This window comes from Trichoplusia ni, chromosome 13 (genome assembly GCF_003590095.1).
Source record: "Trichoplusia ni isolate ovarian cell line Hi5 chromosome 13, tn1, whole genome shotgun sequence".
NCBI classification, from domain to species: Eukaryota; Metazoa; Arthropoda; class Insecta; order Lepidoptera; family Noctuidae; genus Trichoplusia; species Trichoplusia ni.
The window spans coordinates 2851171-2863778 of NC_039490.1; the positions used below are offsets into that span (position 1 = coordinate 2851171).

Consider the following 12608-nt stretch of genomic DNA (forward strand, 5'->3'; position numbering starts at 1 on the left):
ATAAAAATAAAACAATATTTCGACATTCATAGAATGTTTTACTTCGATTGACTCGAAAAGCAATCTTACTAACATTATAAAATCATTGAAAAAGAATTTGATGACCTGAGGTACAATCTGCACAACATAAGTAAAAATAATATGCAAATAAAATAATATTTCCTCTCGACTCAAGAAGACACCTTTGCCCAGCATTGGGACTTACAGGCTAGTACTTAATAAAATATCTATCGGGTTCATGTGAACCAGAGTGTACCCAAACTGATCATCAAATTTTACATAATTAATTCGTACGTTCACTATACATTCAATGGCCACATCAGCTGGTAAATATATTTACACAAAAATATCACAAATGAGTATATTCAAACAATGGGTAAGTAATATTTGCTTCTATACAATATGAATTCAGAATATAATTATATACATAAGCATATTGACTAGGGATAAAATATACATTATAAATTCTGAGGATGCATCGAAGGAGACACAGTATTGCTATATTATGGCACTATATTATATAGTGATAAAATAGGCAAGCTTAAGCGCCCGAAATAGTAAAGCTAAAAGGCAGTGAAAATACTTAAAATAATAATCAATCCACGAAACGCAGCCATTAAGATTTTTATGAATGATGAATGTATCAAGTATTAAAGAAATACAATATCACAACGTTTCATTCCTATCTTAGGTAACAATTGGGCTTCTGCGTTTAAATGTTTGCTTGTTCAACATTTTCGTTTTTAATTGTCCTCTTATTTTTGTACAAGTAAATGGCAAGTGTGACTGACAGAAGCATTAATAGAGCCGAACCCACGGACACGTATATCGTGGCTGCTCCATTGCTCACCAACGCGGCAGCCGAGTTGATACCGGTCACATCACGAACCTTTCTTGATCTCGGTTGGGTTCTGGTAGACTCAAATGAATCTGTCGATAAAAAAGTTTTTTTTTTCAATTCTGAGAACTTCTTATGCAAAAAGTATTTGGTCATTTGAATGGCAAATTGTTACTCAGTTCGATAACAGTCAATTAATTACATAAAAGTGCTTACCTATGTCCAATTGCGTATCATCATCAGATTTTTCAGTATCAACGTCTTTCACTAATCTGCTAACCCTCGCTGATTTAATCTCGTTTTCTTCGGGGAATGGTGGTAGATATGTGGACGGTGGATTAGTACTGCTAGGGGCAAATGGTTGTGGACATTTAGGATCCCTAGATCCTGGATAACAGGAGCTTGGCGTAGAGGGTTTAAATGTCGTGGGTTTAGGACAACGTGGGTCAGTACTGCCTGGATAGCAACGCAGTGGTTCAGGTGTAGTCTTAGGGCACCTAGGGTCCTTGGAGCCCGGGTAGCATTTAGGTTCTGGTGAGCTGGGCGGCAAATATGTAGGCGGATTTAATGTGGTAGGTCTAGTTGGTTGGGGGCATCTGGGGTCAGGAGATCCCGGATAACATTGGGGTGTGGTTGGCCTTGGGCATCTAGGGTCGTTGTTGCCAGGGAAGCATTTAGGAGGCTCTGGGGTGGTTGGTCTTGGGCATCTAGGGTCGTTGTTGCCAGGGAAGCATTTAGGAGGTTCTGGAGTGGAAGGCCTAGGGCATCTAGGGTCATTGTTGCCAGGGAAACATTTAGGAGGCTCTGGGGTGGTCGGTCTTGGGCATCTAGGGTCGTTGTTGCCAGGGAAGCAATTAGGAGGCTCTGGGGTGGTTGGTCTTGGGCATCTAGGGTCGTTGTTGCCAGGGAAGCATTTAGGAGGTTCTGGAGTGGTAGGCCTAGGGCATCTAGGGTCTGTGCTACCAGGGAAACAATTAAGAGTGGTTGATGTCACAGGTGGCAAGTATGTAGGTGGGTTTAATGTAGTAGGTCTTGGTGGCTGAGGGCACTTAGGGTCGGGAGAACCCGGATAACATTGGGGAGTCGTTGGTCTTGGACACCTAGAGTCTGTGCTGCCGGGGAAGCACCGTGGCGGTTCTGGAGTTGTGGGCCTTGGGCACCTAGGGTCTGTGCTGCCAGGGAAGCACCGTGGCGGTTCTGGAGTTGTGGGCCTTGGGCACCTAGGGTCTGTGCTGCCAGGGAAGCACCGTGGCGGTTCTGGAGTTGTGGGCCTTGGGCACCTAGGGTCTGTGCTGCCAGGGAAGCACCGTGGCGGTTCTGGAGTTGTGGGCCTTGGGCACCTAGGGTCTGTGCTGCCAGGGAAGCACCGTGGCGGTTCTGGAGTTGTGGGCCTTGGGCACCTAGGGTCTGTGCTGCCAGGGAAGCACCGTGGCGGTTCTGGAGATGTGGGCCTTGGGCATCTAGGGTCAGTGCTGCCAGGGAAGCATTTTGGTGGTGCAGGAGTTGTTGGTTTGGGACATCTAGAATCGGTTGAACCTGGGAAGCATTTAGGTCCTGAAGTCACTGGGGGTAGATATGTCGGTGGAGTAAGTGTCGTTGGCCTTGGTGGCTGCGGGCACTTAGGGTCAGATGACCCCGGATAGCACACCGGAGTTGTCGGTTTGGGGCATCTAGGATCAGTGCTTCCTGGGAAACATCTTGGAGGTGCAGGTTTTGTAGGTTTGGGACAACGCGGGTCTGTGCTACCTGGGAAGCACCGAGGTGGCTCTGGAGTTGTAGGTCTTGGGCACCTTGGATCGGTGTTTCCAGGATAACAATTAGGAGGCGCAGGGGTAGTTGGTTTAGGGCATCTAGGATCAGTGCTGCCTGGGAAACATTTTGGAGGCTCAGGTGTTGTGGGTTTGGGGCACCTAGGGTCTGTGCTGCCAGGGAAACACCGCGGTGGCTCTGGAGTTGTGGGTCGTGGGCATCTAGGATCTTGGCTACCCGGGTAGCATTTAGGGGGAGCAGGCGTTGTAGGTTGTGGGCATCGAGGGTCTGTAGATCCCGGGAAGCATTTAGCTGCTGGAGTTACTGGTGGCAAATATGTAGGTGGTGTTAATGTGGTTGGCCGCGTTGGTTGAGGGCATTTGGGATCAGGCGATCCAGGATAGCACACTGGTGTGGTAGGCTTGGGGCACCTAGGATCCTGACTGCCTGGGAAGCATTTTGGAGGTGCTGGTGTTGTTGGTTTGGGACAACGCGGGTCGGTGCTACCTGGGAAGCAACGAGGTGGTTCTGGCGTTGTTGGTCTTGGGCACCTGGGATCGGAGTTTCCGGGATAACAATTGGGGGGTGCAGGTGTTGTGGGTTTGGGACACCTAGGGTCTGTGCTGCCAGGGAAGCACCGTGGTGGCTCTGGTGTTGTTGGTCGTGGGCATCTAGGATCTTGGCTACCGGGGTAGCATTTAGGGGGAGCAGGCGTTGTAGGTTGTGGGCATCGAGGGTCTGTAGATCCCGGGAAGCATTTAGCTGCTGGAGTTACTGGTGGCAAATATGTAGGTGGTGTTAATGTGGTAGGCCGCGTTGGTTGAGGGCATTTGGGATCAGGCGATCCAGGATAGCACACTGGTGTGGTAGGCTTGGGGCATCTAGGATCCTGACTGCCTGGGAAGCATTTTGGAGGTGCTGGTGTTGTTGGTTTAGGACAACGCGGGTCTGTGCTTCCTGGGAAGCAACGAGGTGGCTCTGGCGTTGTTGGTCTTGGGCACCTGGGATCGGAGTTTCCGGGATAACAATTGGGGGGCGCAGGTGTTGTGGGTTTGGGGCACCTAGGGTCTGTGCTGCCAGGGAAGCACCGTGGTGGCTCTGGTGTTGTTGGTCGTGGGCATCTAGGATCTTGGCTACCCGGGTAGCATTTAGGGGGAGCAGGCGTTGTAGGTTGTGGGCATCGAGGGTCTGTAGATCCTGGGAAGCATTTAGCTGCTGGAGTTACTGGTGGCAAATATGTAGGTGGTGTTAATGTGGTTGGCCGCGTTGGTTGAGGGCATTTGGGATCAGGCGATCCAGGATAGCACACTGGTGTGGTAGGCTTGGGGCACCTAGGATCCTGACTGCCTGGGAAGCAATTTGGAGGTGCTGGTGTTGTTGGTTTGGGACAACGCGGGTCGGTGCTACCTGGGAAGCATCGGGGAGGCTCTGGCGTTGTGGGTCTTGGGCACCTGGGATCGGAGTTTCCGGGATAACAATTGGGAGGAGCAGGAGTGGTTGGTTTAGGGCATCTGGGGTCTGTGCTGCCTGGGAAGCATTTTGGAGGTGCTGGCGTTGTTGGTTTGGGACAACGCGGGTCGGTGCTACCTGGGAAGCATCGGGGAGGCTCTGGCGTTGTGGGTCTTGGGCACCTGGGATCGGAATTTCCGGGATAACAATTGGGAGGAGCAGGAGTGGTTGGTTTAGGGCATCTGGGGTCTGTGCTGCCTGGGAAACATTTTGGAGGTGCTGGTGTTGTTGGTTTGGGACAACGCGGGTCGGTGCTACCTGGGAAGCATCGGGGAGGCTCTGGAGTTGTGGGTCGTGGGCACCTAGGATCGGAGTTTCCGGGATAACAATTGGGAGGTGCAGGCGTAGTTGGTTTTGGGCACCTAGGGTCTGTGCTACCTGGGAAGCAACGAGGTGGCTCTGGAGTTGTGGGTCGTGGGCACCTAGGGTCTTGGCTACCCGGGTAGCATTTAGGGGGAGCAGGCGTTGTAGGTTGTGGGCATCGAGGGTCTGTAGATCCTGGGAAGCATTTAGCTGCTGGAGTTACTGGTGGCAAATATGTAGGTGGTGTTAATGTGGTTGGCCGCGTTGGTTGAGGGCATTTGGGATCAGGCGATCCAGGATAGCACACTGGTGTGGTAGGCTTGGGGCACCTAGGATCCTGACTGCCTGGGAAGCATTTTGGAGGTGCTGGTGTTGTTGGTTTGGGACAACGCGGGTCGGTGCTACCTGGGAAGCATCGGGGAGGCTCTGGCGTTGTGGGTCTTGGGCACCTGGGATCGGAGTTTCCGGGATAACAATTGGGAGGAGCAGGAGTGGTTGGTTTAGGGCATCTGGGGTCTGTGCTGCCTGGGAAGCATTTAGGTGGAGCAGGCGTTGTTGGCTTAGGACAACGCGGGTCTGTGCTACCTGGGAAGCAACGAGGAGGCTCTGGCGTTGTAGGTCTTGGGCACCTGGGATCGGAGTTCCCGGGATAACAATTGGGAGGAGCAGGAGTGGTCGGTTTAGGGCATCTGGGGTCTGTGCTGCCTGGGAAGCATTTAGGTGGAGCAGACGTTGTTGGTTTAGGACAACGCGGGTCTGTGCTACCTGGGAAGCAACGAGGAGGCTCTGGCGTTGTAGGTCTTGGGCACCTGGGATCGGAGTTTCCGGGATAACAATTGGGAGGAGCAGGAGTGGTTGGTTTAGGGCATCTGGGGTCTGTGCTGCCTGGGAAACATTTTGGAGGTGCTGGTGTTGTTGGTTTGGGACAACGCGGGTCTGTGCTACCTGGGAAACACCTTGGAGGTGCAGGCGTAGTTGGTTTCGGACACCTAGAGTCTGTTGAACCTGGGAAACATTTAGGTGCTGAAGTTACAGGTGGTAAATATGTCGGTGGGGTAAGTGTCGTTGGCCGTGTTGGTTGTGGGCATTTAGGGTCTGGTGAGCCAGGATAGCATACAGGCGTCGTTGGCTTGGGGCACCTGGGATCTGTACTGCCTGGGAAGCATCGAGGTGGTGCCGGAGTGGTCGGCTTTGGACACCTGGGATCTTGGCTTCCTGGGAAGCATTTAGGTGGAGCAGGCGTTGTTGGTTTAGGACAACGCGGGTCTGTGCTACCTGGGAAGCAACGAGGAGGCTCTGGCGTTGTAGGTCTTGGGCACCTGGGATCGGAGTTTCCGGGATAACAATTGGGAGGAGCAGGAGTGGTTGGTTTAGGGCATCTGGGGTCTGTGCTGCCTGGGAAACATTTTGGAGGTGCTGGTGTTGTTGGTTTGGGACAACGCGGGTCTGTGCTACCTGGGTAACACCTTGGTGGAGTTGGCGTTGTTGGTTTAGGACATCTAGAATCCTGACTGCCTGGGAAGCATTTCGGTTGTTCTGGTGTTGTTGGTCTTGGGCACCTAGGATCCGAGTTTCCGGGGTAGCAATTTGGAGGTGCGGGGGTGGTTGGTTTAGGGCACCTTGGATCTGTGCTACCTGGGAAACACCTTGGAGGTGCAGGTGTTGTTGGCTTAGGGCATCTAGGATCAGTGCTACCTGGGAAACATTTAGGCGCTGGAGTAACTGGCGGCAAATATGTAGGCGGAGTTAAAGTTGTTGGTCGTGTTGGTTGTGGGCATTTAGGGTCAGGTGATCCAGGATAACACACGGGCGACGTTGGCTTGGGGCAACGAGAATCAGTGCTCCCGGGGAAGCACTTAGGAGGAGCGGGTGTGGTAGGCTTAGGGCAACGTGGGTCAGTGCTGCCAGGGTAGCAGTTGGGAGGAGCAGGTGTTGTGGGCTTGGGACAGCGAGGGTCTGTGCTGCCTGGGAAGCATCGCGGTGGCTCCGGTGTTGTGGGTTGAGGGCAACGTGGGTCCGTGCTACCAGGGAAACATCTTGGTGGAGCGGGTGTAGTTGGTTTGGGACATCTGGGATCTTGACTTCCTGGGAAGCATTTAGGCGGTGCTGGTGTGGTTGGCTTTGGGCAACGAGGGTCTGTGTTTCCAGGATAACAGTTTGGAGGTGCTGGCGTCGTAGGCTTGGGGCATCGTGGGTCTGTGCTACCAGGGAAACAACGTGGAGGTTCAGGCGTAGTGGGTTTTGGGCACCTGGAGTCTGTAGAACCAGGGAAACATTTAGGCGCTGGAGTTACTGGCGGCAAATACGTAGGTGGTGTTAATGTGGTTGGACGTGTTGGCTGCGGGCATTTAGGATCAGGGGATCCAGGGTAGCAAACCGGTGTCGTAGGCTTGGGGCACCTGGGATCTGTGCTGCCTGGGAAGCATCGAGGAGGTTCAGGTGTTGTAGGCTTGGGGCAACGAGGATCTGTGTTGCCAGGATAGCAATTAGGAGGAGCGGGTGTGGTAGGCTTGGGGCAACGTGGGTCAGAGCTGCCAGGGAAGCAACGTGGTGGCTCAGGTGTCGTAGGCTTAGGGCAACGGGGATCTGTGTTGCCAGGATAGCAATTAGGAGGAGCGGGTGTGGTAGGCTTAGGGCAACGTGGGTCATTGCTGCCAGGGAAGCAACGTGGTGGCTCAGGTGTCGTAGGCTTAGGGCAACGGGGATCTGTGTTGCCAGGATAGCAATTAGGAGGAGCGGGTGTGGTAGGCTTAGGGCAACGTGGGTCAGAGCTGCCAGGGAAGCAACGTGGTGGCTCAGGTGTCGTAGGCTTAGGGCAACGGGGATCTGTGTTGCCAGGGTAGCAATTAGGAGGAGCGGGTGTGGTAGGCTTAGGGCAACGAGGGTCAGTGCTGCCAGGGAAGCAACGTGGTGGCTCCGGTGTAGTGGGCTTGGGGCAACGAGGATCTGTGTTGCCAGGATAGCAATTAGGAGGAGCGGGTGTTGTTGGTTTTGGACATCTGGGATCTTGACTTCCTGGGAAGCATTTAGGAGGTGCCGGTGTGGTTGGCTGTGGGCACCTGGTATCTGTTGATCCAGGGTAACACTTAGGCGCTGGTGTAACGGGTGGTAAATATGTAGGTGGATTTAAAGTAGTAGGTCTAGTTGGTTGGGGACATTTAGGATCAGGCGAACCTGGGTAACACACGGGAGTGGTGGGTTTAGGGCAGCGAGTATCTGTACTTCCTGGGAAGCATCGCGGTGGCTCGGGTGTTGTGGGTTTAGGACAACGAGGATCAGTGCTACCAGGGTAACAGTTTGGAGGAGCTGGTGAAGTTGGCTTAGGGCAACGCGGGTCTGTACTACCCGGGAAGCATCGTGGCGGCTCAGGTGTTGTAGGCTTGGGGCAACGAGGATCAGTGCTACCAGGGTAACAGTTTGGAGCAGACGGTGTGGTTGGCTTGGGGCACCTGGGGTCTGTACTTCCTGGGAAGCATCGTGGTGGCTCAGGTGTTGTAGGCTTGGGGCAACGAGGATCAGTGTTACCAGGGTAACAGTTGGGAGGAGACGGTGTGGTTGGCTGGGGGCACCTGGGGTCTGCACTGCCTGGGAAGCATCGTGGCGGCTCAGGTGTTGTAGGCTTGGGGCAACGAGGATCAGTGCTACCAGGGTAACAGTTTGGAGCAGACGGTGTGGTTGGCTTGGGGCACCTGGGGTCTGTACTTCCTGGGAAGCATCGTGGTGGCTCAGGTGTTGTAGGCCTGGGGCAACGAGGATCAGTGCTACCAGGGTAACAGTTTGGAGCAGACGGTGTGGTTGGCTGGGGGCACCTGGGGTCTGCACTGCCTGGGAAGCATCGAGGTGGCTCAGATGATGTAGGTCTGGGGCAACGAGGATCAGCGTTGCCAGGGTAGCAGTTGGGAGGAGACGGTGTGGTTGGCTGGGGGCAACGAGGGTCAGTGCTGCCTGGGAAGCATCGTGGGGTTTCAGTTGAAGGTGGTAAATACGTAGGCGGATTCAAAGTGGTTAGTTGTGGGCATCTTGGGTCCGGTGAACCTGGATAACATTTGATTTGTGGTGGTGCCGTGATTGTTTGACATCCTGGATCCCTGGATCCCGGGTAACATTGCACAGGTCTTATCGTTGAGGTGATTTCTTTGGTAATTCCGTCACAGTTTGAATCACAATTGTTTATGCAAAGCTGAAAAAAGATAACGAATTTAATTTTTATACGTTTTAACATCAACACATACAATTGGATTTTTAATAGGTTAATAATATTACCTCAACATTGCACGTGAGATAGACTTGATCCGTTTCAGGGAATCTGAAGGCGCTTACTTTGCTGTGAGCTATCAAAGTCGCTCCGCTTTTACCCGTGTTAGTGGTTTTTTGCCAATATTCAATTAGTTTCTTCTTCCTAAAAGTAAGACAATATTCTTATTTTATTCTTTTTGTATTGTCACAGTGCAGTGGTATTGTCGGTGGTGTATAGTTGAATGATTAGCCGAAACGGTTTTTGTAGATTTTGTCGGTACTATTTTGTAACATAATTATTGTGACAGAACACAGTGTGTGAGTAACAGACTGTATATTTTATTGAAAAAATACTTCTGAAAGCACGCATGCAACGAAAAAACGAAGTGTCTGAACTCATGGAATTCATATTTGGTAATAAGAATGATAAATTACTTAGGGCAGCCTTCTTTGTCGGTGAGCTGAATCTTATTGGTTTTCGGACTATCGTAGCTGTCACTGTCGTAAGCCCAGCAGTCGTGGATCTTGAGGTTAAACTGGTTCTTGTAGTCCTTAAGGTATACCAGGATGGTCAAATATTCTCCGATTTTGATCGAGTCCTTCAGTGGGGTAGTCTGTAAAAAATATTACGTATTTTCCTTTTTTATACGGTTCGGTATATGAAGCTTCAAAAAAAAAATTGCACTTTCTGATTACAAATTGATAAACTGTTACGCTGACGCTCTAAACGTTTCAGGTCTTGTTAATGGCAAATTATTTAAACTTACGTTAGGAAAAACTCCCTTCTGGATGTCCATCCAACATTCCACACCGCCAGCGGGTCCCTCGACAGCTACAACGTCTAACATATCAACCATGAACGGCTTCAGCTTCAGTGTGTGCTCTTCCCTCTCAGACACGACGCCAGTCGACAATTCATACGAAGTGCGTGCACATGACACCTGAAAATGATAGGATGTTTATACATAAATCAGGTATCAGCAAATTTTAGACGATGTTAATTTTTTCTAGAAAAATAAACTTAACGGAGTTGAGATTATAGCGCATTGCTAAGTTTGTATTTTTGCTAAGTTTTTTTAATTTAAACATTTATACTTTTGGATGTTCCCGAAAATGATGTCGTCTTACAAATTTTCTTTCTACAGATTTATTCTACTCTCCAGGAATTATTTAGGAATCCTTCAACAGCGTCATTAATATCAAGAAACCCCTTTCAGTCCACTGATTGCCGTAGGGCACTCCAAAAACTTGATATAAAGGGCATTTTCAACATAAACCTAAAGGCCGTTCCTCATACCTTACGAGCGAAGTCCTGGGTTCCTTGCAGCAGGTCATCGGCCTGAAAGACCAGGACGTTGTCGATGGTACCGCAAGCATTGCAGAGGGGTCGGGAACCGCAGCCATTCAGCGGCACTCGGAATGAGTAGCGCGATTGACTTCCTCCCAATGATACATATCTGGAAATTTCATCATGTGTCTTGAGTATTAAATATGTGAAAGAAATTTAATGGCTTTGAAAGTAAAATAGTCAAGGCTCAAATACAATCAAATCAGTTTTTTATTTATCTACTAATCTACTTGATGTTCTTCGAAGCTTGTCAATATTTTAATTTGTATTCCATATTATATTATGTTTCGAGAAAAAAATCGATTATGCCTATAATGCAACAAGAGAGCTAAGGCAATAATAACTTATTCAAATAACACTAATGATATTAAGTATGATAATAATTTAGTTTACTTAGTGTCAAGCCATTATGCAGTAACATTGTCAAACTTTAAAACGGTCATACACACAATAACCTTCAAAACGAGATAATACTTACTTGCATTTCGGATCATTCAAAAATCCTTTACTGTATATGATACCATCAAAAATGTCGGCGAATTCAACAGTGACATCGATGAAGTCACCAGCGCATTGCACGTCGATATCGGGAGACAGCTGCGAGTCAGCAGCTCTTGACCCCCTTATGAAGTTGACCCCCGACTCTTCACCGCTCTCATAGAACGGGGAGAGCGCATTGTCGCCGGACAGAGCGCGGTTCAGTTCAACCGCGGTTAACGTTTGGCTGTCATCTGAAACAGCTGTAGCGAGCGACAGCTGGAAACAAATACTATCATTAGTAAAAAGGTTAGATCGTTTTCAGGTTTCTGAAGCCAAAGGTAATAATGGCACATTGTACCTGAGGTTTTCCTTATTCATTGGATCCGTCTGAAACCAAACTGTGTCATGAACGGTAATACCTTCACAGTTAAATTTTAGCAGATGATGTATTTTTGTCCCTATATGACGACATACTATTAATTAAGATACCCCTTAATAAGATTGGTTGTCTGACTTTGACTGGTATAAATGATTTTTATTAAAAGTTACCTATGGAGTTTTTCGCCGAATCTTCTCTATGCGAATGACATTTTGGAAGCACGCACTTGCAGTATCACAAGTTCCGTAATCTAACGTTTCGTAAGTCATTGTTAAGACCTACTAAAAATAAAACCATTTTGATTTTGACCAAGATGGTAACCCACCTATGTACCAAGCGTATGAAGCGTAGCTCAACCTGTGCATGATTAGTCGAAAAGTCGTTGCTTTGCCACAAGCTAGCATTATAATAATATTGAACACTAAACACCTTCAGCTAGCGTGTAAACCTTTAAATTATCCGCGAGTTGACGCTAGTTATCGTTAAATCTGTAATTTATTGTTTGTCGACACAATGTAAACTCACTCTCACGTACTTAATTTGGTGTCACAAACCACTTGACTGCGCGTTATGGAAACTAAAACACGTATTATATTGTACAATTTTGTGGTAACTTATAATATTGTTTCTTGTTTTTTTTTACTTATAAATAATTGGCCAGTTAGTCTTGTGGTTAGTCCTGACTGCTTTACCGGAGGTCGTGGGTTCAATTCCCACCAAATGTTTGTGAGATAAGTGTTATCATTTGTTCTGGTTCTGGGTGTAATTTATCTATAATATGGATGTATTTAGAATTATATAACTATGTTTATCAGTTTCTATTACTCAAAATAACTGTATTTAGAGTACTAGACCAAATAGCCAACCACATAATACATGATTTATGAGTATTTTTCAATACAAATCAATGTGTCAAGTTTTATAAATGACACACATTGTAACCGTGGATTCGCAATCAAACTTGTTTTTTTTGTAAGTACATTAAAGGGCATGGTAGAGTATGCTGTTACAAAATTATTTATGTGAGAGAGCGTACCTTTGACCTGTAGGTTTGTTAAGGGTCAGCATTATCTATGACAAACTACATTCATCAACCCAGTTATGTAACGGTGTTTTGTGTTAAAGTGACAAAATGTTATAAACCAAAAACCTACAACAAAAGTTGCGGTGATGGTTGCCCCGCGCAGTTTTTTTCTTCCGTACTTAGATAGGATAGGGAGTTCCAAAAATACAAGCCAAACATATTAACATTCAGGAATGAATCACTAATCACCATAAAACTTGTAATGCATCTTTAGATGAAGATTAAATTGCAACAAAAAACCTTTTAGTCGATGGATTCTAGATAATGTGAATAATTAGGAACCTTGTTAGTGAGTACATGATGAGAACATACCTGCACGAGTGCAATCAGTGTCGCTATGCGCATGACAGCCGCTTCATGGGGCTCTGAAAACAAGACAAGATATGATTAATTACAAAATAAAAGAAAATTAAAACAGAACATATTTTTTAATTAGAAAACTAATGAATAGTAAACAAACATTAGTTACATCTAAAATGCAGTAATAATAAGTATAATCCTTGTGTCATAAGAATAGACAATTCTTTTTTACCCAGCAGAGGGATTTAAAACAATATAAACATTATCTATAAAAAGAATCTATGTCGTAGACCTTTTCATCCCATTGATTCATAAGCAGAACAAGGAAAAATCGAATTTCGAAAACCGTTTATGTTCTACAGTGGTCAAACTTAAAAAGAAA

General features: G+C 47.9%; 1 protein-coding gene across 6 annotated transcripts; it reads right to left on the reverse strand.

Annotated features, from left to right (window-relative positions):
- Positions 1-17: 17 nt before the first annotated feature.
- Positions 18-12287, reverse strand: LOC113500063 (mucin-2). 6 transcript variants are annotated; one of them, XM_026880730.1, is made up of 8 exons: positions 12239-12287; positions 10462-10739; positions 9933-10092; positions 9403-9576; positions 9071-9249; positions 8663-8798; positions 1055-8579; positions 18-930 (listed from the first exon to the last, which is right to left on the reverse strand). In XM_026880730.1, the coding sequence occupies exons 1-8, from the start codon at positions 12269-12271 to the stop codon at positions 713-715; spliced, it is 8703 nt and encodes a 2900-aa protein (XP_026736531.1). In that variant the 5' UTR covers positions 12272-12287; the 3' UTR covers positions 18-712. The 6 variants fall into 6 exon arrangements, with proteins under 6 accessions (XP_026736531.1, XP_026736528.1, XP_026736526.1 ...); XM_026880727.1 differs by lacking the exons at positions 9933-10092; positions 10462-10739; positions 12239-12287 and having other exon boundaries at positions 1055-5854; positions 6035-8579; positions 9403-9906; XM_026880725.1 differs by lacking the exons at positions 9933-10092; positions 10462-10739; positions 12239-12287 and having other exon boundaries at positions 1055-5674; positions 5855-8579; positions 9403-9906.
- Positions 12288-12608: the final 321 nt, after the last annotated feature.